The 22,963-nt window shown below is 40.2% G+C and overlaps 1 protein-coding gene and 1 pseudogene across 2 annotated transcripts; both read right to left on the bottom strand.

Moving 5' to 3' along the window:
* Positions 1 to 1,995: 1,995 nt before the first annotated feature.
* EndoB (endophilin-B) lies at positions 1,996 to 13,001 on the bottom strand. 2 transcript variants are annotated; one of them, XM_065234685.1, is made up of 7 exons: positions 12,699 to 13,001; positions 12,085 to 12,518; positions 11,953 to 12,016; positions 10,868 to 10,903; positions 10,464 to 10,654; positions 3,160 to 3,337; positions 1,996 to 3,094 (listed from the first exon to the last, which is right to left on the bottom strand). In XM_065234685.1, exons 1-7 carry the CDS (start codon positions 12,774 to 12,776, stop codon positions 2,984 to 2,986), a joined length of 1,092 nt encoding a protein of 363 aa, XP_065090757.1. In that variant the 5' UTR covers positions 12,777 to 13,001; the 3' UTR covers positions 1,996 to 2,983. The 2 variants fall into 2 exon arrangements, with proteins under 2 accessions (XP_065090757.1, XP_065090758.1); XM_065234686.1 differs by lacking the exon at positions 10,868 to 10,903.
* A 1,016-nt stretch (positions 13,002 to 14,017) lies between these two features.
* On the bottom strand, positions 14,018 to 16,123 carry LOC135711608 (putative uncharacterized protein DDB_G0286901; annotated as a pseudogene).
* Between the last annotated feature and the right edge of the window lie 6,840 nt (positions 16,124 to 22,963).

Here is a 22,963-nt window from a genome sequence, read left to right as displayed (position 1 = left end):
CTGCTGAGCGAAGAGGTTACAAATATCTTCAGGTGTGCTGGCTGAATAGTCACCTAGAACCATTTGCGCTGGAAGACCACTTTCTTTACGTTTATAGTTGACGAAAGACCAGAAACGTTTTGGATTTTGTTTCACGCTCATTTTGCTTACGCAAAACATGTCGAATATAGATGACGGTTATAGTTTCTATACCGGTTGCTGGCTTTAGAAAAGTTGCGTTTGGTGATCACATCTCGCGCACGAGAGTATTTCTTCAAAGCAGCAGAACGCTTGCGTTTAAGCCGTTGAAGCCGTGCATTTGACCAAACTGGCCTAAGCTTTGGTCTGGGTCGAGGGACATAGGGTTAACTACCCCATTTTCGGCCTATTAAGCACAACCCGCACTTAGTCTTTCTTAATCTAGCGCAGTTTGGCACCACACGGAATGTTATTATTACTGATGGCTTCCAAGTTTATTTACCTTTCTGTACGTACCGTAAGATTTGATAAAGAGAAAACAATCGTTGAGATATTGTCAAAAGTCTAACACTGCTTCTTGACGCCAAACTCGGCCTACAGATTCTAAACTCGGCCTAACGCCTTGAAACGCCATTGAAAAGCAAATGAATTCACTTCGGCCTATCGGATGAAGATAAAAATTGACTCGGTCGGAGCGCTTCTTTTGTTTTTGTGAATTATGGGTGCAAACCTTCATATCACGGGTTCTCATTGACTTCGTTCGGTAGCTTATAAACTAAAGTATCGTACCAAACTCATAATTGACTTGTTAACTCAGAAATCATGGAATTATTTTGTGTTTTCTGCACGATAGGCCCAAAATGGGCGATTAGGCCGAAATAGTTCTCTACCCTATTCACGAAGAAATGATGTCAGTGTTTGGATGAAAAGTGAAACAGCCACATTCACGTCAGCAACATCCAGAAATGACAAATCTGTGGTCCGTAAAGCATCACTCAAGCCAGCATAATCAGCACGATAGAAGTCGAACTCCCTTTCCTCAGGTATGTCATTGTACCGAACCAGAGGCGGATAGCCAAGGTTGACAAAAACTGGAGGATGGAACGGGTCAGCATCAATAAGAGCTTCAGGTGTTTCAATTACATCACAGTGTTTAACTGCATCGGAATTAGCAAATATGTGGTAGTACATGAATTTCATGTCTACACATAAGAACTAGCGATAGTTGTGTAAAGAAGAATTGCATTATAACACACCTTCGACTGGAAATGCTTTCGGCAACGTGGGGCTTTAGGTAGTGATGAAAACGTCGCTAGAACTATTCCACAGCCGCAGTCAGTAATGAGCAAAAAGGAAAACATACTTCAAGTCTCCGCGTACATCGTACGGGTTAGGCAAAAGATGTGCGTTTGACTTTATACTGTCGCATTGATGGCCCTTTGCTCATTTTAAAATTCTATTCAATCTTCATACTGCCGTACTTTAACGGAACTATCCACCTACCCTCTTCTAAAGATCATTCTCTAGCTAATAAGTGCAACGGGAAGGACAGTAGGTGTATAAACTTAGGGGGTTAGACCCTAGATAAGCCAACTTAGCGGTTGGCATAGCCTATACACTGAACAATTACAATTACAAAATGTATACAGTACACAATGTGACGCTTAAAGAAACATAAATCACTGCAAAATCTATCTTTCGCTGACTGATTTAAACTCATGGAGTTCGGAAATGGTATAATAAAATCGATTCGACTAAAAAAAAGACTAACCTACAAAATGAAACACGTACCAAGTTTAATTTTTTCGCCTTTTATTTCATAGCATTTAAATATGCACAATGTTTGGAAAGATATAGGGCTAACGAGATAAAGTTTGTTTTCTGTGTCGCTGTTCGATAAATATCAACATGAAATATGGAAGAGATTAGGTTTCACACTTTTCTCAACAACGTTTCATCGTTACATCTGTTTTTTCCTCTTCTTGCATTTCGAAATGTGCTTTCAAATTTCAATTAGATTAACGTAACGCTCAAGTGAAGTTGATATTTTGTGTGAGTTTTTTTTTTGTTCAACGTTGATTACATTTTTGCGTTAGGTTTTTCGTTTAAGTATATATCATAGCTTAGTAGATAATAGTAATAAATAACATCTGTTCAATAGTTATTATCATCGACATTCTGAGAAGCAATATGTTTACGTTTCTGCAAGATTTTTCATCAGGTTCCATTACATGATGGAATATCATATGAGTAGAGAGAGATTAAACATGAATCGAGTATCTGTCTTTTATGCGCTTCGCTGTAGCATCAGTATTTTTGGGTGCATCCTTCAACAATATACGTACCAAATTTATTGTTTTATTTATTTAGATATTTGAGTCGTGCCGTGTACAAATTACACAGATAATGCACAATCGTAACAAGATTTACACTCGACTGAGGAATTTGGGCATTTGGGTAGGTTATTTTAATTTCACGAGGAGGAATGTGTTTTTTGTTTAATATTATTGTTCTCTCTTTGTTGTTCACTTTTCTCACATTTTCGTATTTCGTTTTGGTATGCTAAGATAATTGACAAAACTGTATCCACAACATAATAGACGCTGTTATCTGATGTTAGTGTTAAATTTTCTTGTCTCGCAAAATTCGTTGGTGCAACGATTAACTGGTAATGCGGTCTGTCTGTTCTATAACCTGGCCTAAAAGCACAATTTTGTATGTCATAGCGAGTGAAAATATGTTCGCCTTGTAAAAGTTTGATATTCCTTTTGTTTTAGCTTTTCTGCATTATTTATTATCGACGTAACACGCAACCAGGCGTAACAATTCGTATTAATATGTGGGGTTAAGCTTAAACGTAACATATAGATTGCATTTATCATTAAAAATAACAAACTCCAAACTAAATATAGTGAAGCGGAATTTAATAAGATTTTTCTCTCACATTTGCACTAACCAAGTGAGATGATTCTGAAAAAAAAAATGCTTGCCTAAAACACTAAAATTAATCGTAGGAATATCGTGTTTAATCATCCAGCAACTCTAAGAACGCCTTTGGTACCAAACCTTTAAGCAGACCCTGTTTACCGTTCATGTAGTCGCTGTTCGTTGGATTGCACTCGCAGACAAAGATGACCTTGATGTAAAACAAAAAAATAGTTATCTATTGGAATTCACAAAAAAAAATGGTGCAAAATTTACCTCATTAGCCGTAAGATTTAGCTCGGTGCCATCTTTGGCATCGTACGAGCAGAGTACGCGAGCTCGCTTGTAGCCGAGGTTGACACCCAGTTCGATGTTGTTGACCCGGCCGGACAGGCCGTTGGCTTCTTCGTCATTGTAGCCTGTCACCGGAACGTACGGCTGTGGACCTCCCAAACTGTAAATGGGCGCATGTTCAGTAGACTTATCTTATACACGGTAGGCCAATCTTGTAGGCAGAAGTGATGCAAGCAACTAACAAAGACAGCAACGCACTATTTGCAGGATGTGTGGGTTCTCGGAAGGATGTGTACTTTATCGTGGTTCCTTCCAATAATTTTCAATATATTACCTACTATGAAATTACGTTTGACACCGCTCCCAAGAGGGTGCTGTCAGATCTGCTATTCAGAACTGGTATTAAAATATGACTAGAAGTATGGCAAGTGTAACTATGTATATCTGAACATGTCCTAAATCTACTTATTATTTGAACGCAAATTACCCTTGCTGTCTTAGTGGACACTATACTTCAATTCGATTCAATTCATTTTCTAATTTCCTTTAGCGAAATTGTTTCAATAATGACCTTTCCCTAACTAGCTTTTATCAAATCCTATCCATGGGGTGATATTGAAGGCAATTTGGTGATGGGTAATGAGGGTGGGTAAATAGGGTGCTTCATTAAAAAAAGTGTTATTTCTTATAGGCCATCCTCCAGTTTGTTTAATAAACCCAACGTATGGTAAAGATTGATGAAGGTTTAGTATTTTTTTCTTGATTTGTTTTCCGTGCTGAGCACCAATGCTACCGACGCCAGGGAGGCAGCTCTCACACCTAGACCCTACCACCTATCGACCCATCAACTCATGAACCGGGGCCCAAGAGGGGACAGAGCCTCAGAAAATCCCGGCGGCGCCGACTGGGATTGAACCCAGGCCTGCTGCGGTGAGAGGTAATCACGCTTACCACTACCCCACCGGCGCCGCTATGAAGGTTTAATAGAGATCACGCAAATGGGGTTAGCATTTGTATGGGAATTACTATGGAAGCATTTAAAATTTCACTTAAAGACTGGAACGCGCAAAAATTGGTCGACAAAAAATCGTTTCTTTCAGTCAAAATTCATATCACAAAAATCGTCTTATTTTTCTTTTGGTAGTTCAATTCACATATTTAAAGGAAAACATGGTCGTTTATTCTTTTGGTTTGCCAAATCCGAACTGCCGTGCCTTCCGCTTAACCCCTTCCATTACATTTTGTACAGTGGTCTCATCGACCTTATTCGCCGAAAAACGCCAGTTAGATTTAAACTGCTATTCGTTTTCCATGGATTTATTAGTTTTTTTTGTTTGCGATTCCGTTTGACCAAGGCCCAATACCGTTCGATAGGGCGGAGGGTTGTGGTCTTTGGGTACCACAACCACGTTGTTCGCATCGTACCACTCGATTGCCTTTTTTCCCATAGTGGCAGCTCGCCAAGTCCGGCCAGAACAGCACAGGTCTATTATGCTGCTTTAGGAATGGTAGCAGCCGCTTTTCCAGGCACTCCTGGACGTAAATCTCTTGATTGATGGTTCTCGTAGTTATAACTGATGTAAGAACTCAGCACTCACCAACTACCTAAAGGGCGAACACGAAATTATTGCGACACATTCAACAGGGCATAACTTTTTTACCATTGGGTAAAAATCAACCAAATTTTGCACACTTTCTCATTGATGTGTATTGTGTACATGCTGTCAAACTCGAAGTCGTGTTTTTCGATTCAACGAAAATGGAGGTGAACCAACGTGAGTTGAGAGAACAAATTCTTTCCAAACACCTGGAATTTCCTGACCTGTCGCACCGGCAGTTGGGAAAAATGTTGAACATTCACCATTCAACCGTCTCCAGAGTGTTGAAGCGGTTCTAGGAGCGGTTGACGTTGGACCACGGCAAAGGAGCTGGAAGAAAACCGGGACCGGCGAACAAAAAGACGGAGGGAAAGGTGAAGCGGATGATTAAAGCAAATCCCAACGTCTCAAGCCGTGATTTGGCTAAAAAGATCGGCATGTCGCAGAGCTACGTCCAGAATGCAAAGAAGAGAGCTGGACTACATACATAAAAGGTACAGAACTTCCCAAACCGCGATGAGCGGCAACAATCGACGGCTAAAACTCGGACACGGAAGCTCTACGAGAAGATGCTGGCAAAATATGGCTGCTGTGTGATGGACGACGAAACGTATATAAAAGCCGATTTTAAGCAAATTCCGGGGTTGGAGTTTTTCACCGGCAAGAGCAAGTTCGATGTGGACGACAAATTTAAGAAGAAGAAAATATCTCATTTGGCAGGCCATCTGCTCTTGCGGACTGAGGAGTGAGCCTTTCGTGACAAAGGGCACAGTAAATGGCGAGATCTACAAATCTGAGTGCCTCGAGAAGCGCCTTTTGCCGTTCTTGCAGCAGCACGACGAAGCTCCGCTATTTTGGCCAGATTTGACATCATCCCAACAAACAATTTTAGCTGCAGAATAGCTTATACAGGCAAAAATTAGCTGTATAAGCCAATTTTTGGCTGTAAAAGCTAATCTGCAGCTAAAATTGTTAGTTGGGATGCCACTATTCTAAAAGTGTCCTGGAGTGGTATGAGGCCAATTCTGTCCATTTTGTTCCAAAGGACATGAATCCGCCAAACTGTCCAGAGCTGCGCCCGGTGGAGCAGTACTTGGCAATAATGAAGCGGGATCTTCGGAAGAGCAAGAAGACAGTCAAAGACGAGAAAGACATGTTAAGAAAATGGAAAAAAAAACTGAGAAACTGGTACCGGATGACACTGTAAAGGCTTTGATGGAGGGCATCAAGCGAAAATGCGTTCAATTTTACACTCAAGGCTCCATCGATTAACTTTTCTTTTGATTTTTGAAGTAAATATATGTATAAAACTACCCTAAAATTTTGGTTTGATTCTAAACATTATAAGAAAATTGGCATGACATTTTCGGTGTCGCAATAATTTCGTGTTCGCCCTTTAATCGGTAAAAAATTGATAAAACTAGATACAACTTAACTACAACATTTAGTAAAGCAAAATACGTCAGAGACGCAAATGTTAATTTTCAAGAAAATTTGCATTTCAAATTAAAATGCATTATTATTTTTAATTAATGTTTCATTAAATCTAGGCCGGTATTATTCAATAGAATCTCATAATGTAAGGGTGCTTTATTACGTTCACTAATTACTCAGAATTTATACTATACATAAATAACTGTAGATGATACAATGTTATTTAAAAAAAAAATCAAAGGTTACAATCAATACTCCTTTAGCTCAGTCGGTAAAGGCGCAGCTACAAAGCAAGTCCATGCTGGAGGAGACTGAGTTCGATTCCCGTCCGGTCTATTAATTTTTCGGGTTGGAAAATTTCTTCACTTCCTTGGGCATAGGATGGTACAGGCATAGAAAGCTCTCAATTAAAATGTGAATACTTCAAAGAACACTAAGTTGAGAACAGGCAAAAATCTAATATGCTACTATATAAGCAATAAGCTTGAAATGCCATGTAGTAGTAAACAAATGCTATTTTTAGGCAATGAAAACAGTTTGTTTTGTCGCGAATTAGTATTTGAAGTCGCGGATTTCTTTTGAGAAATCGCTGATTTCGCGTATCAAACTTAGAAAATCTTGTAACAGCCCTGTAAATGAAATAGATGAAGAAAAAAAATTACGTCTGTTTGTTTGTTATTTAATTATTCAAATACCAATAAAACATTACACAGATTATGGGCAAGTAATCAAATGTGGTGCAATCTTTGAAAAAGATTAAAATTTGCTCCCTTTCCCTCCAAGCAAAAATGAACTTCTAGAATACTAAATTCAGCATGCTCTTAAGTTATTTAGTTTCCTCTGCATTTTCATAAAAAAAAAACACTTAATGGTTGAATTACAGACAAACAGCCATACTACATTGAATATTTTGAAATAGAAAACATCGTCGCTAAAACACTACCGCCATCTGTTGGGTATACTGTGATGGGCAATACGCTAAACACATGGCGGTAATGTGTAGACGTCAAACGCAAAGGAATTTACTTTGCACACCACAGGTGGCAGTACTACCATAGAGGTAACTCTAAGACCAGAAGGTCCCGAAGATACGTGCTCAACTTTTTGGCTCAGCTCTGGTACTATCTTTGGTCCCAAGCTAATCGATGCACCCCTCGAAACATAAGAAAATCCATGAACCCCTAATTTTATCTGTCAAACTTTCATAGCAAATCAAAACTAACATAGTGTAGTACTAGAATTTTGACTAGAATGGGGTACGTTAATCGTTTGCTTGGGACCAATAGGCTAGTCAAGTAGTGAGCCAATTTTAAATCGCTAGTTTCGTATTGATTGTTGGTACTACCAACTAAAAACATTTAAATTGGGTTTTTTAATTTAGAAAAATATATCGGTTTTTATATACCATCTAAAAGAGCTTCGTTTTCTGAGCACAGCGATATTTTTTTCGAACCTACACTCTTTCATCTCGATTTTTAAATCAAGATTTTAAGCAAAATAATAACTTCACTGTTTGACACTAAACCCTGCACTAAACTAACAAACTGACAGCTCGCTCCCATACAAAGTGATTTGTAGGATGATTTTTGCAAATGTAATCGTACTTATTTAAAATAGTTCCAGTGAACAAAAATTGATGAAATTTTGGGTTTGGGTTCCATATTTAATGCAGATTACGAATATGCATTTACCTCAATACCCTTAAAGAACCCAATTTACCGTTGAATGCGGGTTCGATGGACAACTTGCAAGCATTATGTCCATTTGTCTGTGGTTGAATTAAAAGCACAGACAAACAGACATAGCTCATTGAATGTTTCTCACTGTAAAACATCGTCGCTAAAACATTACCGCCATCTGTTGAGTACACTGTGGTGGGTAGTACGCTGAACAGATGGCGATAGTGTGTAAACGTCAAACGCAAGGGAATTGACTATGCGCGCCACAGGTGGCGGTACTACCAACTACGATACTTTTAAATTGACCGTTAAATGCTTGTTCGATGAACAACTTGTGAGTGTTATGTCTGTTTGTCTGTGTTAAAAGGTTCTATAACATTCCCCAGAAAACCATTCCTCAGAATCTCATTCCCCAGAATGTGGGGGCGACCCCGGTGTAGTGGTTAACATCCTTACCTCTCACGCCAAAGTCACGAGTTCAAATCTCACCCCCGGATAAGTCACGAATGACCCAAGAGTGTTAAAGAGACTATAAAAAAAAAATCCTCAGAATGCACCATTCCCCAGAAAAGTATGGCATGTATTAGATTGACTATTTTTGTTTATCATAGTCACTCCTGGAATCTTCTTTCGCGTATATAAAAAGAATAGAAAAACTTCTTAATGGATCAAGGCGTTTTCCTTTCTTTGAAAAAAGGAAATAATTAATTCTTTGGATATACGATAAAGAAGGGAATATTCCCTTCTTTTAATATATAAGGAAAATATATAATCAATAGCTTTTCGCAAGGGATTCGGGGTAATGACCATTTGGGATAATAACGAGTGGAATAATGTTATAAATTTGAAATCGGTAGTTCAACGTTCCATGCACCGATTTTTTAATCCATCACGAGAAATTCTTCAACTCAGATCGAACAATTCTTCGATAAGGTTTAACAGTTTCCGACTCGTTGAATTGGATTGCATAATAGACCCTTTGACTTATTAAATGATGAACGAAGTGCTCGAAAACTTGAAGGTTGTCATTTTATAAAGAGCTAAAAAATGGAATTGATAAATACATAATTCCATAAAAGTAAACATAGTGTATTATCAATAGTAAAAAAAGAAAAGTGAAAATTACTAATTTCATCAACTTTTCTGGGGAATGGTATTTTCTGGGGGGAATTCTGGGGAATGGTTTTCTGGGGAATGTTATAGAACCAATTAAAAATGTGTATTTTTTATTCCACATAATCATGTTTTATCATATATTTTTTTCATCACACCCCTTTCCTGCCAACCCCCAATTAGTATAGTTTGTGGTTAACGGTCAAAGTTGTTGTTTAACTATTGACCGATTAAAAACCTCCGGAAAATTCCGTTAAAAAAAAATCTGGGTGGTGCAGCAGAACCATGTAGCATGGTTAACTGGACGGCTACATTTTTGAGGAAGTTACATTTCTAACGGTATGAAAACGGATCCATGGAATCCAAGATACCTACATTTTTTGAAAACCTAAAAAATTAAAGAAAAATTCGTTTTCAATGTGGGTCCCACAGTGTTAATATGATGTTTGTTTGAGAATTAGCCTCTGATAGCTTGCAATTTGTTACCTATTTGTTCAATTTAACTACCAAGAATCAGCATTTGATCTTAATACCTAGCTGCCTAAAATTGATTATTGGTTCTATTTTAAAATTAACACTATTTGACATTCAAATATCACACATCCGATTCATTAACTAGTATGATTACCTATCTAAAATGCTATCTAATTGAAATACAGAAAAGTTTGTACAAATTGAAGTATACAATAGCTATAAGCACAGAAGTAGCTAGGACACGTAAATCTATTAGATGGCAATAGCTGCCTAGTTTTAAAAAGACTGTTCACAATAAGACAAGAGAGAGAGAGCAGGACTTCACAATCGTTAGTTTCAGTTTTTGCCTTATCTCAGAGATAAGTAAAGGACAGATTTCGAAAGCTCATGTGTTTGTATGTTTGATGATAAATATTGATGTCGGCATATCAGGAAGAGAGATCTGGAAGAAGATCGACGGAAGCACAGTTCCATGGTACGGGTTTAGAGGACAGAGATATCGTTGGGATCACTATTGGCCACCAGCTCGGCGATCACACTGTCATCCGCGATCGGGAACGAAGCCGGCACGGGTCTCGGCCTGCGGGCTGCCACCTCCGCCGGATGTAGTGTGATCGTCTGCTGCTGCCAGTGCTGATTGCTGCCTTGTGTCAGTGATAGCTGTTGTTGTGATGGGCTAAGATAGGGAGGTCCACTAGCGAGGTCTACGTCCTCGCTGTTAACGCGCAAGCGGGGCGTTGATGGACGCATGCTGTCGTGTTAGTTTTTTGTTTGTTTTGTCGGTTGGTAGAATTTTGTCCGATGGAGAAGAAGCGAGAGAGAGCGAATTGTAGAGAGAAATAGAGTGATAAGTTGTTGTTTTTTTTTGGGAATTGAATTTGAAATGTTCGGTGAAATTGCGAGAGATTGTGTGTTTGGGTAGGATAAGGCATCAAAGCTAACAACTAGTTGGTCTAAACATCGATGTTAGTTGTTAAAATAGACGTACCTGGCCAATTCTCGCTGTAGGTCGTTCATGATCTTATTGCACTGGCCGTAGTAGCGGACTTGAGATTCGACGAAGGCATGCAAATGTCGTAGATGTGTGGCTTGGGTTGTATTGATTCCCTCCAGCAGAAGCTTCGTAATTTCGGCTTGTCGGTCAAATTCCGACTGTGCTACCCGCAGCTCGCGTTCAGCCTGAAATTTAGCAATGGGATTAATCTTCCATCTGGTTTGCCGAAAAAATAGGGAACTAGATAAATTAAGCTGATATATCTAATGTTGACGTCAATGGATAAACAGAATACCGTTTGATGGGAATCTACTAGAGCTACTAAGCATCCTAAATATATATGACACTACAACTGAAACGTCGATCGGGTTATAACGTTAGAACTACAAACACTGTACCTGGTCCAGAACAGCCTCAGGAGAAAGTCCATCCTTCTGTGTCAGTTTTACATTATGGATAATAGAGGGGATAATGGTAAAAGATTAGGTGCAATAGGTCAGTGGTTAGTTTCTGATAGACTGTTATAGGACAATCATGCACGGCACGTTACACCTAGGGAAGCCTGACATTGTCCATTTTCAAACGCCGAAGCGCGATCACTAGCTCCATCCGGAAAAACGGGAGAGAACCCCGTGGTCAGATCTGCTACCCCATTTAGTGTTGATAAAAATATCAACGGAATCACGGTTCTATCTGGCCAAGCTATCAAGAAGTATTGACGCAAGGAATTGTTTGACTGTTTGAATAGATTTGTTCACATCATTACAATCACTTGCTTCTCACAAATTACACACGATGTTTTTTTATTTTAAATTGGGGAAATTTTCAAAATTCTATGACACGAAAAGTTTTGTATGATTGCCAAAGATCTACATGGCCAATAAGATTGATCCAAATTTAAGTTCAGTTTACTCATAAATCGCAAAAAGTACAGGAACTCAGCGCAGAGTAAGTTTTATTCTGGATTTTTTTTCCTGGAAAACTCTGGGAAATTTACTCAACGTAGAGAAAATTCAAGATTGGATTCACTCAGTCTATTGGTACTACTTCTAGACTGAGTAAAATTTTCATCAATTTTCCCCACTTTTTGACAGATTTTTGAGGTTTTCCACAGGAAAACATGAAGCACATTTACGCATCGCTGATTTCCTGTACTTCTTGCGATTCATGAGCAAACTGAACTCAAATTGGGGTGGATCTCGTTGGCCGAGTATGCTCCGATTGTTTTTTTTTTCTGAAAAATTATCCCTCTAAACTAAAAGGGGTGCAACTAACGATAAGACTCCTTTCCCTTGCAAGCCCCACGCTAGAGAAAGAGCATGTTTCGCTCGCAAATTTACAGCTTAATAACCATTGTCCGGAAATCTGCACGTTTGACCAGCGCTTCGACCATTCTCCTCCCTTCTGTAAACTCAAAATCCTAGCAAACCACCTCACATCGATTCCATGATTAACTCAGTTAGCGACCAATAACAACTCTCACCGTTTGCTGTCCCAGCATGCTTCTTGCCTTCCGTACCCGGTTCTTGCATGCATCTAGATCCAACCTAAAATTATAATCCACATTATTTTCGAATCCAACGGATTCCCCCTCGGGCGGCCCATCGAAGCCTACCTCTTACTCTCCAGGATGCCCTTCTCCTTGGTGATCGTCTTCATCTCACCTTCCAGGAACTTTTTCAACGGCTGAACAAAGCACATCCCGGCCGATCCGATGAAATCCCGCTCACACGCGCCCAGCTTCTGCTCGGCCTGACCGACCTTAATCAGTGCGCTCCCATAGGCTCCGTCCTGGCCGAATTCTCCCCCTCCTTCGATCATATCCAGGCCCAGATATTCCAGATTGCTCAGCCTCTTGTGTTTCTGTTTTTCTATCTTCTCGAATATGAAATCTTCCATCCGGTTCGCCGGATTCGGTATCAGTGCCGCTTCTGTGTCGCGAACGATTTTCTCCGTCCACGTTCTGGTGCAATCGGACCGATCGTTGAGATGCTCAAAGTGGGAATCCATTTCGGTTTTCTCCGAGGTGCCCAGCTTTTCCTCTGTCAACTGCAAGCAACGGTAATGTTATAGAATAATTTTAAAAGCACCATCAGCACCCAAACAAATCGATAAATCGAACTCGGTGGTGGTGCAATCCGATTTTTTCACCTTCGATTTCGTAACGAGTGTAATTAGCTCCGTATCGAGTCGCAAACGGAACATCATTTTAATACCCTTCTCCCTTACCTGAACCACTCGGGAAAGTGTGGAACCCGCATCCTTGACGAACTTTTTCACGTCGAAATCTGGCATTTTGATGTTCATCGTGGATTTTGTGTTGTATGACTAGATGAAATCCTCGTTTTTTCCAAGCACTGATGGCTGATAGTTTTATGCAACTGAAATGTGATACACCACTAGGAGGACAGCTTGGACACACGAAGACGGAAGTTGGAAAAGCTGCAACGCAGAAATTAGGCTAAAATTTTCGGAAAGTTTCACGCGAATCGATTGTGAATGCCAAAAATTTTCTCTCCTTTGTGTGTTGTGAAAAAAGTTTGACAGCAAACTGTTATTGATTTTATTTTATTTTTCTTTCTTGTTCGCGGTGTTTTGCGTGTTTTTGCGGCTGCTGGTGGGTGGTGCTGAATGCGAGAAAGGGTTCGGCAGTTGAGTTACACCGTTACTCCGCATTAAATGATTTTTTTTTTCTTTTAACTATGTAGATATATTTTTCTTTAATATAAATTAGTTAAATAATTAATTTCAAGAAGAATTCATTCCAAATTGTTTTAAAATATGTTACCAAGTAATATATTTGACGGCAAAATGTTTATGCATTTCTCGAATTAGAGAGACTGCACTGTAAAAGCTCGTATAACTGAAAACGCATGCATTGACGAGTGCACGGATGGATTTGAGTTCACTCACTCGACAAAAAGTGACACAACAGCGGGGCCCTGTTTACTAAAAATGAACACATGAATAATGCTCGCGTAACATTTGTAAAGGGCCTATCAACTTTTGTAAATAATTTGCTAGGTCCTTTTCACGAGAACCGAAGTACGCCCACACAAACCAAGAGCACTATGGGGAAGGGGAGAATTTCCTTTGCCCGATGGTGTTGGTAGTTTACGTGAGCGTATTCGGTTCGCGCGAAAAAGGCTTAACAAGTTTTGTGTACATAATTTGATAGACCCGTTTCAAATGTTACGTGAGTATTATTCATTGTGTTCATTTTTAGTAAACAGGGCCCCGCTGTTGTGTCACTTTTTGTCGAGTGAGTGAACTCAAATCCATCCGTGCACTCGTCAATTTGTAGTGTTTTTAAATTTATCATTTTTGCATGTGTGTACTCAGTCTAGCTAAAGGCGCATTGAATGCGCGCACCATAAAATTTCCTTTATCTTCACGCTATTTCAAAACTCCCCAAATTTGGGTCAAGTCCACCCAGATCGATCAAAACTGAACCTACCCAAAAATGGGTAAACTATGTTGGGAGTGACAAGCTGACAAATGAACTAAGTCGATCGGATTCATGTCGATGTTGTCCATTTGTCAACTTGTCACTTCCAACATAGTTTACCCATTTTTTGGTATACACTTAATCTAGCTCTATAAACTCTCCGGTTGTTGTTGTTGTTGTTGTTGTTGTTGTTGTTGTTGTTGTTGTTGTTGTTGTTGTTGTTGTTGTTGTTGTTGTTGTTGTTGTTGTTGTTGTTGTTGTTGTTGTTGTTGTTGTTGTTGTTGTTGTTGTTGTTGTTGTTGTTGTTGTTGTTGTTGTTGTTGTTGTTGTTGTTGTTGTTGTTGTTGTTGTTGTTGTTGTTGTTGTTGTTGTTGTTGTTGTTGTTGTTGTTGTTGTTGTTGTTGTTGTTGTTGTTGTTGTTGTTGTTGTTGTTGTTGTTGTTGTTGTTGTTGTTGTTGTTGTTGTTGTTGTTGTTGTTGTTGTTGTTGTTGTTGTTGTTGTTGTTGTTGTTGTTGTTGTTGTTGTTGTTGTTGTTGTTGTTGTTGTTGTTGTTGTTGTTGTTGTTGTTGTTGTTGTTGTTGTTGTTGTTGTTGTTGTTGTTGTTGTTGTTGTTGTTGTTGTTGTTGTTGTTGTTGTTGTTGTTGTTGTTGTTGTTGTTGTTGTTGTTGTTGTTGTTGTTGTTGTTGTTGTTGTTGTTGTTGTTGTTGTTGTTGTTGTTGTTGTTGTTGTTGTTGTTGTTGTTGTTGTTGTTGTTGTTGTTGTTGTTGTTGTTGTTGTTGTTGTTGTTGTTGTTGTTGTTGTTGTTGTTGTTGTTGTTGTTGTTGTTGTTGTTGTTGTTGTTGTTGTTGTTGTTGTTGTTGTTGTTGTTGTTGTTGTTGTTGTTGTTGTTGTTGTTGTTGTTGTTGTTGTTGTTGTTGTTGTTGTTGTTGTTGTTGTTGTTGTTGTTGTTGTTGTTGTTGTTGTTGTTGTTGTTGTTGTTGTTGTTGTTGTTGTTGTTGTTGTTGTTGTTGTTGTTGTTGTTGTTGTTGTTGTTGTTGTTGTTGTTGTTGTTGTTGTTGTTGTTGTTGTTGTTGTTGTTGTTGTTGTTGTTGTTGTTGTTGTTGTTGTTGTTGTTGTTGTTGTTGTTGTTGTTGTTGTTGTTGTTGTTGTTGTTGTTGTTGTTGTTGTTGTTGTTGTTGTTGTTGTTGTTGTTGTTGTTGTTGTTGTTGTTGTTGTTGTTGTTGTTGTTGTTGTTGTTGTTGTTGTTGTTGTTGTTGTTGTTGTTGTTGTTGTTGTTGTTGTTGTTGTTGTTGTTGTTGTTGTTGTTGTTGTTGTTGTTGTTGTTGTTGTTGTTGTTGTTGTTGTTGTTGTTGTTGTTGTTGTTGTTGTTGTTGTTGTTGTTGTTGTTGTTGTTGTTGTTGTTGTTGTTGTTGTTGTTGTTGTTGTTGTTGTTGTTGTTGTTGTTGTTGTTGTTGTTGTTGCTGTTGTTGTTGTTGTTGTTGTTGTTGTTGTTGTTGTTGTTGTTGTTGTTGTTGTTGTTGTTGTTGTTGTTGTTGTTGTTGTTGTTGTTGTTGTTGTTGTTGTTGTTGTTGTTGTTGTTGTTGTTGTTGTTGTTGTTGTTGTTGTTGTTGTTGTTGTTGTTGTTGTTGTTGTTGTTGTTGTTGTTGTTGTTGTTGTTGTTGTTGTTGTTGTTGTTGTTGTTGTTGTTGTTGTTGTTGTTGTTGTTGTTGTTGTTGTTGTTGTTGTTGTTGTTGTTGTTGTTGTTGTTGTTGTTGTTGTTGTTGTTGTTGTTGTTGTTGTTGTTGTTGTTGTTGTTGTTGTTGTTGTTGTTGTTGTTGTTGTTGTTGTTGTTGTTGTTGTTGTTGTTGTTGTTGTTGTTGTTGTTGTTGTTGTTGTTGTTGTTGTTGTTGTTGTTGTTGTTGTTGTTGTTGTTGTTGTTGTTGTTGTTGTTGTTGTTGTTGTTGTTGTTGTTGTTGTTGTTGTTGTTGTTGTTGTTGTTGTTGTTGTTGTTGTTGTTGTTGTTGTTGTTGTTGTTGTTGTTGTTGTTGTTGTTGTTGTTGTTGTTGTTGTTGTTGTTGTTGTTGTTGTTGTTGTTGTTGTTGTTGTTGTTGTTGTTGTTGTTGTTGTTGTTGTTGTTGTTGTTGTTGTTGTTGTTGTTGTTGTTGTTGTTGTTGTTGTTGTTGTTGTTGTTGTTGTTGTTGTCGAGATTCATCTCCACCGTCAGCATTACTGCAACAGACAGTATTCCGAAATCGGTGTGGGGAGGGAGAGCGTGAAGTAACCTCCCCCCTTCCCAGGAGGGAAGTGGATGTTCAGGGGGACGAGAGTGGGACCAGTCACGAGTGTCTTGCACCCTCTGTTTCCTCCTGGAATCCGGCCGATATGTCAAGTCCAACGCGTAGACCGTCAGCATCATCTTCGTCATCAGCAGCAGTCAGCAGTAGTCATCCCACGAAATGTATTGCCCTCCAGTGGAACATACGTGGTCTACGTGCCAACATCAGCGAGCTCAAATTGCTCATCAGCCAGCATGAACACAGCAAAAAAAAAATGTAATATCGATCAACGTAATTCAAGCTGATGTATGAAATAATGATGTAATAGCAAAAAGCAGATACAATATTACATCAATGGATGTAATTTTGTTCGCAAAATCGATGTACATCGTACAATGTGATATTACACAACCGATGGATTGACCTGGTTGCAGCAGTTTCGATGTAATATTCAACAACTTTTTTTGCTGTGAACCGTCCGTTATAGCGCTGCAAGAGACGAAAGTGGATAATCGTGTGGTCGCGCCAGACTTTGCCGGCAAGAACTACACCCTGGTTCTTCAAACCGGTAGTCGTCGATACTGGCAGCAAGGAGTGGGCCTTGCCATCCGTGAAGGGGTTCCATTCGAGCGCATCGATATCAATTGTGATATTCAAGCCATTGCAGTTCGCATCCATCTTCCGACTCCAATGACGGTAGTGTCGATCTACATATCTCCGAACTCCCAGCAACAGTGCCAAACAGAACTAAATGATTTCTTTGAGCGTCTGCCCCCGCCAATTTTGGTACTTGGCGACTTCAATGCGCACCATCCCGTCTGGGGTTCTACGGCATCGAATGCGCTTGGCCGCTACATCGCTGAAAAGACACTGACGGAGCATCTGATAATCCTGAATGACGGATCACACACGCGGGTGGATCCAGCAAACGGTTCGTTTTCTGCCATAGATCTTTCGATCTGTTCAGAGGTGCTAAATCCTAGATTTATCTGGCGAACACTTCCGGATACCCACAGCAGCGACCACTTTCCTATCACCGTCTCTTCACCTGAATTCTCACAGATCGCCACGAAGCGAAGAAGATGGCTCTACGACCAAGCAGATTGGACATTGTTCTTCGTAGATCGGATATTATCAGCAGCAACCGCTAGCATTCCTCGAACATCAGGACGAGTTGGTTCCAAATCGGTACCATGGTGGTGCCCGGAAGTGAAAACGACAATTAAGCAGCGTCGAAAACTTCTGAGAGCACTGAAGCGCAGCAGAATAGCAGGATCAGACACAGCGGATGTTTTGAAGCATTTCCAGCAAGCGAAGGCAGCGGCTAAGAAGGCAGTGAAGGAAGCTAAGGAACATTCGTGGGAGGACTTTGTCGGAAAAATATCACCTAGCAGCACAACGGCAGAAATGTGGCGGACGATGAACACCCTGAGAGGCAAACGACAATACAGCAAGGCGGTTCTCAAGCGACCCGATGGCTACACGGAGAAAGTGGAAGAAATAGCAGAAGAACTGGCCGAGCACTACTGTGAGAGATCAGCGACCTCAAGCTATCCCCAACTGTTTCAAACAGCGAAGGAAAGAGCGGAACGGGATCGCGTGGATTTTCTTCCGGACAACGACGAGCTATATAACGCGGACTTCACCCTGGATGAGCTTCTGTGGGCACTCGACAAAGGACGTAGTGTCTCTACAGGTCCTGACTCGGTAGGGTATCCGATGATCCGACGTCTGCCTGTATCCGTCAAAATCGCGCTGTTGCAGCTTCTAAACAGAATCTGGCGTAGTGTCGTTTACCCTATCAGCTGGCGAACCGGAATAATAGTGCCGATTCCGAAGCCAAACTGTTCTGAATCTGGACCTGCTGCTTTCCGACCTATCACTTTGACCAACTGCATCGCAAAGGTGTTCGAACGTATCGTGAACCGCAGATTGACGACTGAGTTGGAGTCGAATGGACGACTGGATAAGAGGCAGCACGCCTTTAGAGCTGGGAGAGGCGTCGACACATACTTGGCGGTGTTGGATAGGTCATTGCCAAATCGGGACGAACACTGCTTGATTGCATCGCTTGATCTGTCGAAAGAGTACGACACCACTTGGCGGTACGGTATCTTGCGTACTCTGCGTAAGTGGCAGATGGGTGGGCGCATGTTCAACGTACTGAACAGTTTCCTCACCGACAGATCTTTCCGGGTGAACGTGGAAGAACATTTATCGGGTGAAATGCCATTGGAGAACGGAGTCCCCCAAGGATCAGTGTTGTCTGTCACGTTATTCCTTATAGCGATGCAGCCGATTTTCATAGTGGTGCCGCATACTGTTGCCGTGCTTCTCTATGCGGACGATATTTTGCTGGTAGTACGGAGGAGTAAGGAGCGTCCGCTGTATAGAGATCTACAGGCTGCAGTGAAAGCTGTCGACAAATGGGCGAAAAGCGTCGGCTTCACAATTTCCGCGACAAAATCAAAAATTTTCTACGGCAGTCCCAACGCCCGTCGAGAACCCAGCAACGATATATTCATCGACCGTACAGCTGTACCGAGGACGAATCAACTGAAAGTTGTTGGCGTCAACCTTAACCGGTCGCTGTACCTTAACCGGTCGCTGTCCTTCAAACACCATTGCAAGGTAGTCAAAAACACGTGCGACTCTAGACTGCGGATCTTGAAGATGATCGGGGCTAAACTTCCACGAGGGCAACGCGATTCTCTGTTGGGTATCGGATCAGCAATCGTCACGTCGCGACTTATCTACGGTATCGGGCTCGTCAGTAGAGCGAAGGATTCGGTGGTGCAGACTCTTGCACCCATCTACAACCGGATGGTCCGGTTCGCCTCAGGGGCGTACGTCACCAGTCCGATTCCAGCGATTATGGCTGAAGCAGGCACTTTGCCATTCGATTTAATGATTATGCAAGCCATAATTCGTGCTGCAATTCGTTTGATGGAGAAGGATTCCAGGAATATCGATCTTCCAGTTGTGGAACGAGCGTCCGATCGCCTGGCGACGATTGATGTAGAGCTTCCAAACATCGCTGTACGAACACGTCTAGCCAACCGAGAGTGGTATGAACCCAAGCCGCATATTGTTTGGGATGTGAAACAGAAGGTGAAAGCTGGGGACCCCCCGAATACAGTGCGTCCCATCGTGCAGGAGTTGCTGGCTAACCGGTTTAGCCGTGCTTTGGCTATTTATACGGATGGTTCTAAATGCGAGAACATAGTTGGAGCAGGTGTATTTAGTAGCAGCATTCAGCAAGCAATAGGTCTTCCGTCACAATGTAGCGTTTTTTCGGCGGAGGCCTTTGCAATCAAGTCGGCCGTCATCGCTGCAAGAGCATCAACCGAATGTGTTATAATTCTGTCTGATTCGGCCAGCTGTCTTTCGGCCATAGAGAGTGGTAGATCGCAGCATCCGTGGATCCAGGAAATCGAACGCTTACTACGTGGACGGCCTATCCACCTTTGTTGGATCCCTGGTCATGCCGGAATTCGCGGTAACGAAGAAGCAGACCGTCTAGCCAGTGAAGCACGAAACAGTCCACCAATCAACGTTGCCGTACCAAGAATTGATTCCATCAAGAACATGAACCAAGTCTTTCGTCAGCTATGGGAAGCACGTTGGGCACAATTGACAGATGTGAAGCTGAAGGAGGTCAAAAGGGAAACGAAGAAGTGGATCGATCAGTACAGCTCTGCCGATCAACGCATACTCACTCGTCTGCGCATTGGTCATACTAGGGTTACGCATGAATTTTTGCTGAAGAAAACAGCTCCGCCAGCATGTGAATGCTGTGGGACCGTTGTTGACGTTCTTCACATTATTCTGCACTGCAGAAAATTTGAAGCGGCCAGGAAAAATAATGTGGAAAAGATATATGGAAGATCATGAAGAATGAAGATGGTGAATATATATATAGAAGAAGTAAAGAAGAAATTTATGGAGAAGAAGTGTAAACCATGAGATGAGCATGCAGACGATGAACCAGGAAACGAGCAAACGATAAGAAAGCTAAGTGAATTTTGAATTGTATCGTAAACACTAACACTCACCCTCACATCACTCTGAACACACCCACACACTGTTTACACAAAAATTAATTGAACTGACATGAATGCATCCGCAGGATGTAAAATGTCAATAATAAACAACAACAACAACAACAACAACAATGCGGATAGGGGATGAAAGAATAAGAAGAAGAAGAAGATCAAAAGAAAAATTATGATGAAGTAAAAGCGGAGCGGAAAAAGACGAAGAAGATCAAGAAGATAAAGCGTAAATCGTGAAGTCGTGCAAGAGGAAATCAAAGCAATGGAATTAAAGAAAGATGAAGAAAGAAGATGATGAAGAAGTAAAGAAAATAATTTGAACTATGGTGAGAAGAAAGAAGAAGATGGATTAAAAGTGAATGAAGAAGAATACCATTAAGCAACAAAGAAGATGACGCAGCCAATTCAGCAAGATGAAGGAGACACGTCAACAAAATATCAAGATGGTGGACGAAGGCTACGAAAAAACACGAAGATGATGAAGAAAGAAGATGAAGAAAAGGTAGAAGAAGTAAAAGTGAAATTCATTGAGAAGAAGAAGTAAGAGAGATGCAATGTTATGATCAACGATGAACCAGAAGGAGACGAAACAAAGCTAAGTGCAATTAACCATAAACACTAACACTCACACCCACACATCATTAAACTAATCTGAAAGAGACATGAATAAATACAAAAAAAAAAACGATTAAATTGAAGTGCTGGAGGAAATATTCGATGCAAGCTGTTTCGAATCTTGTTGAGAGGAGCATGGATTTTCCATTCGTGGCCGGTAACTTAGATGAATCTACAGCTGTTCTTAATAACGCTTTGAAAACGTGTACCAATCAACTAGTTGAGCAAAAGTTTGTTTCTTTGAAAAACTCGAACAGCTGGTACAATTTGGATCTTTTGCGTCTTAAATGGAAAAGGGACAAATGGTACAAAAAGTTTTGTATATCAAATAATGACAATCATTGGAATAGGTACACAATCGCACGTAATAAGTATCCACAATCGATAAAGAAAACTCGTTGTGAATATGTACAAAGGAAGATTGATCAGCATCAAAACAACAGCAAAGAGTTATGGAAAATTTTGACATCTTTATTAAAACCTAGTAATTGCAAACCGCGGTCCATAACTTTTAATGGCATATTAGAACAGTCAGACCAAGTAATTGCATCTAAGTTTTTAATGATTATTTTGTAGACAGTGTTTCATTGATTAATCAATCTATTGAATTGGTCGATGAACCTGACGAAATAAAACAGCCAATTAATAGTAGTTGTAGATTTGAAGTTTTTCACCCAATTACGTTAGATGAACTTAGAGTTATTTGTTTTTCATTAGGAAAATCGGCTGGAGTAGATAATGTTAATGCTAGAGTTATTCAAGATTGCTTTCATGTCATTGGCCACATCTTGCTGGACCTTAGGGGCTGTTCATAAACTACGTAGACAGTTTAGGGGGGGGGGGGGGTTGAGAATTATCCACGGCCCATACAAATTTTAAATTTTTTGTATGGACATTTGTCTACGCAGGGGGAGGGGGGAGTCAAGAATCACAAAAAAACTGTCTACGTAGTTTATGAACAGACCCTTATTAATGAATCATTACAAACTGGACATGTGCCACAAATTTGGAAGGAATCCTTAGTGGTCCATATTCAAAAAGTTGCTGGAACGATTAAAGCCGAAGAGTTTTGTCCCATCAACATGTTGCTCACATTAGAGAAAATTTTAGAACTTGTTGTTAAAGGCCAGCTGTTGGAGTATTTAAATAGTAATAGTTTTTTGATACCCGAACAATCGGGATATCGGGAAGATCATTCTTGTGAAACCGCGTTGAATTTGTTATTAGCGAAGTGGAAAAATAACTTGTAAAGGTACGATTGTTGCTGTTTTTTTTATCTAAAACGTACTATTGAAACAAATTCTAGGCCCTTATTAGATCAATCAAGCGCGTTGGAATTACGAGTACTGCATATAAATGGTATTTGTCTGACAGAACTCAACGGACTGTTTTTAATGATTCTGTTTTCAGTCCCGTGGGGAATAATCTTGGAGTGCCCCAAGGAAGTGTATTAAGGCCCCTGTTATTTATTATGTATATTAATGACTTGCGACGTGTTTTACGATTTTGCGACATTAAACTTTTTGCAGATGATACTGTGTTGTTCATTGCAGCTAAGGATTTAGATGATGCCGTTTTACACTTGAATGAAGATTTGCGTTCTCTAAGTAGATGGTAATATATAAGCAGTTGAAATTGAATACAAGTAAAGCTACATTTATGGTAGTTTACCGGAATCAATTAAATGAGAACGTCTCTGTTGTAATTGATGATGAGACTATTGATCGCGTTCGGGAGATTAAATATCTTGGCGTGATTATTGATGACAAACTTAAGTTCAACTCTCAAATTGACAATGTCATCAAGAACATTGCCAAGAAGTATGGAATTCTATGTCGACTGAAAAACGATTTAACTATCGCCAGTAATATACAGCTATACAAATCATTTATCTCTCCTCATCTAGACTTTTTCACTTCCTCAACTTTGATACTAGACGCCTTACAATCAACAATCAATACGAAACTATCGATTTGAAATTGGTTCACTACTTGACTAGCCTATTGGTCCCAAGCAAATCGATTAACGTATCCCATTCTAGACGAAATTCCAGTACTACACTATGTTTGTTTTGCTTCGCTATGAAAGTTTGACAGATAAAATGAGGGGCTCGTGGATTTC

This window comes from Ochlerotatus camptorhynchus, unplaced genomic scaffold (assembly GCF_037179485.1).
Source record: "Ochlerotatus camptorhynchus isolate MF236.1 unplaced genomic scaffold, CSIRO-AGI_Acam_v1.1 ptg000434l, whole genome shotgun sequence".
Lineage (NCBI taxonomy): Eukaryota > Metazoa > Arthropoda > Insecta > Diptera > Culicidae > Ochlerotatus > Ochlerotatus camptorhynchus.
Note: the sequence above shows the minus strand (reverse complement) of the source record. Positions and strands in the feature narration are given on the sequence as shown.

Excerpts from the sequence above, each read along its gene's own strand:
- EndoB (XM_065234685.1), bottom strand. The coding sequence starts at position 12,776 with ATGAACATCAAAATGCCAGATTTCGACGTGAAAAAGTTCGTCAAGGAT. Across the intron at positions 12,017-12,084 it reads GGCATCCTGGAGAGTAAGAG|GTTGGATCTAGATGCATGCA; the intron begins GTAGGCTTCGAT and ends TTATAATTTTAG. Across the intron at positions 10,655-10,867 it reads CTGAGGCTGTTCTGGACCAG|GCTGAACGCGAGCTGCGGGT; the intron begins GTACAGTGTTTG and ends GCTAAATTTCAG.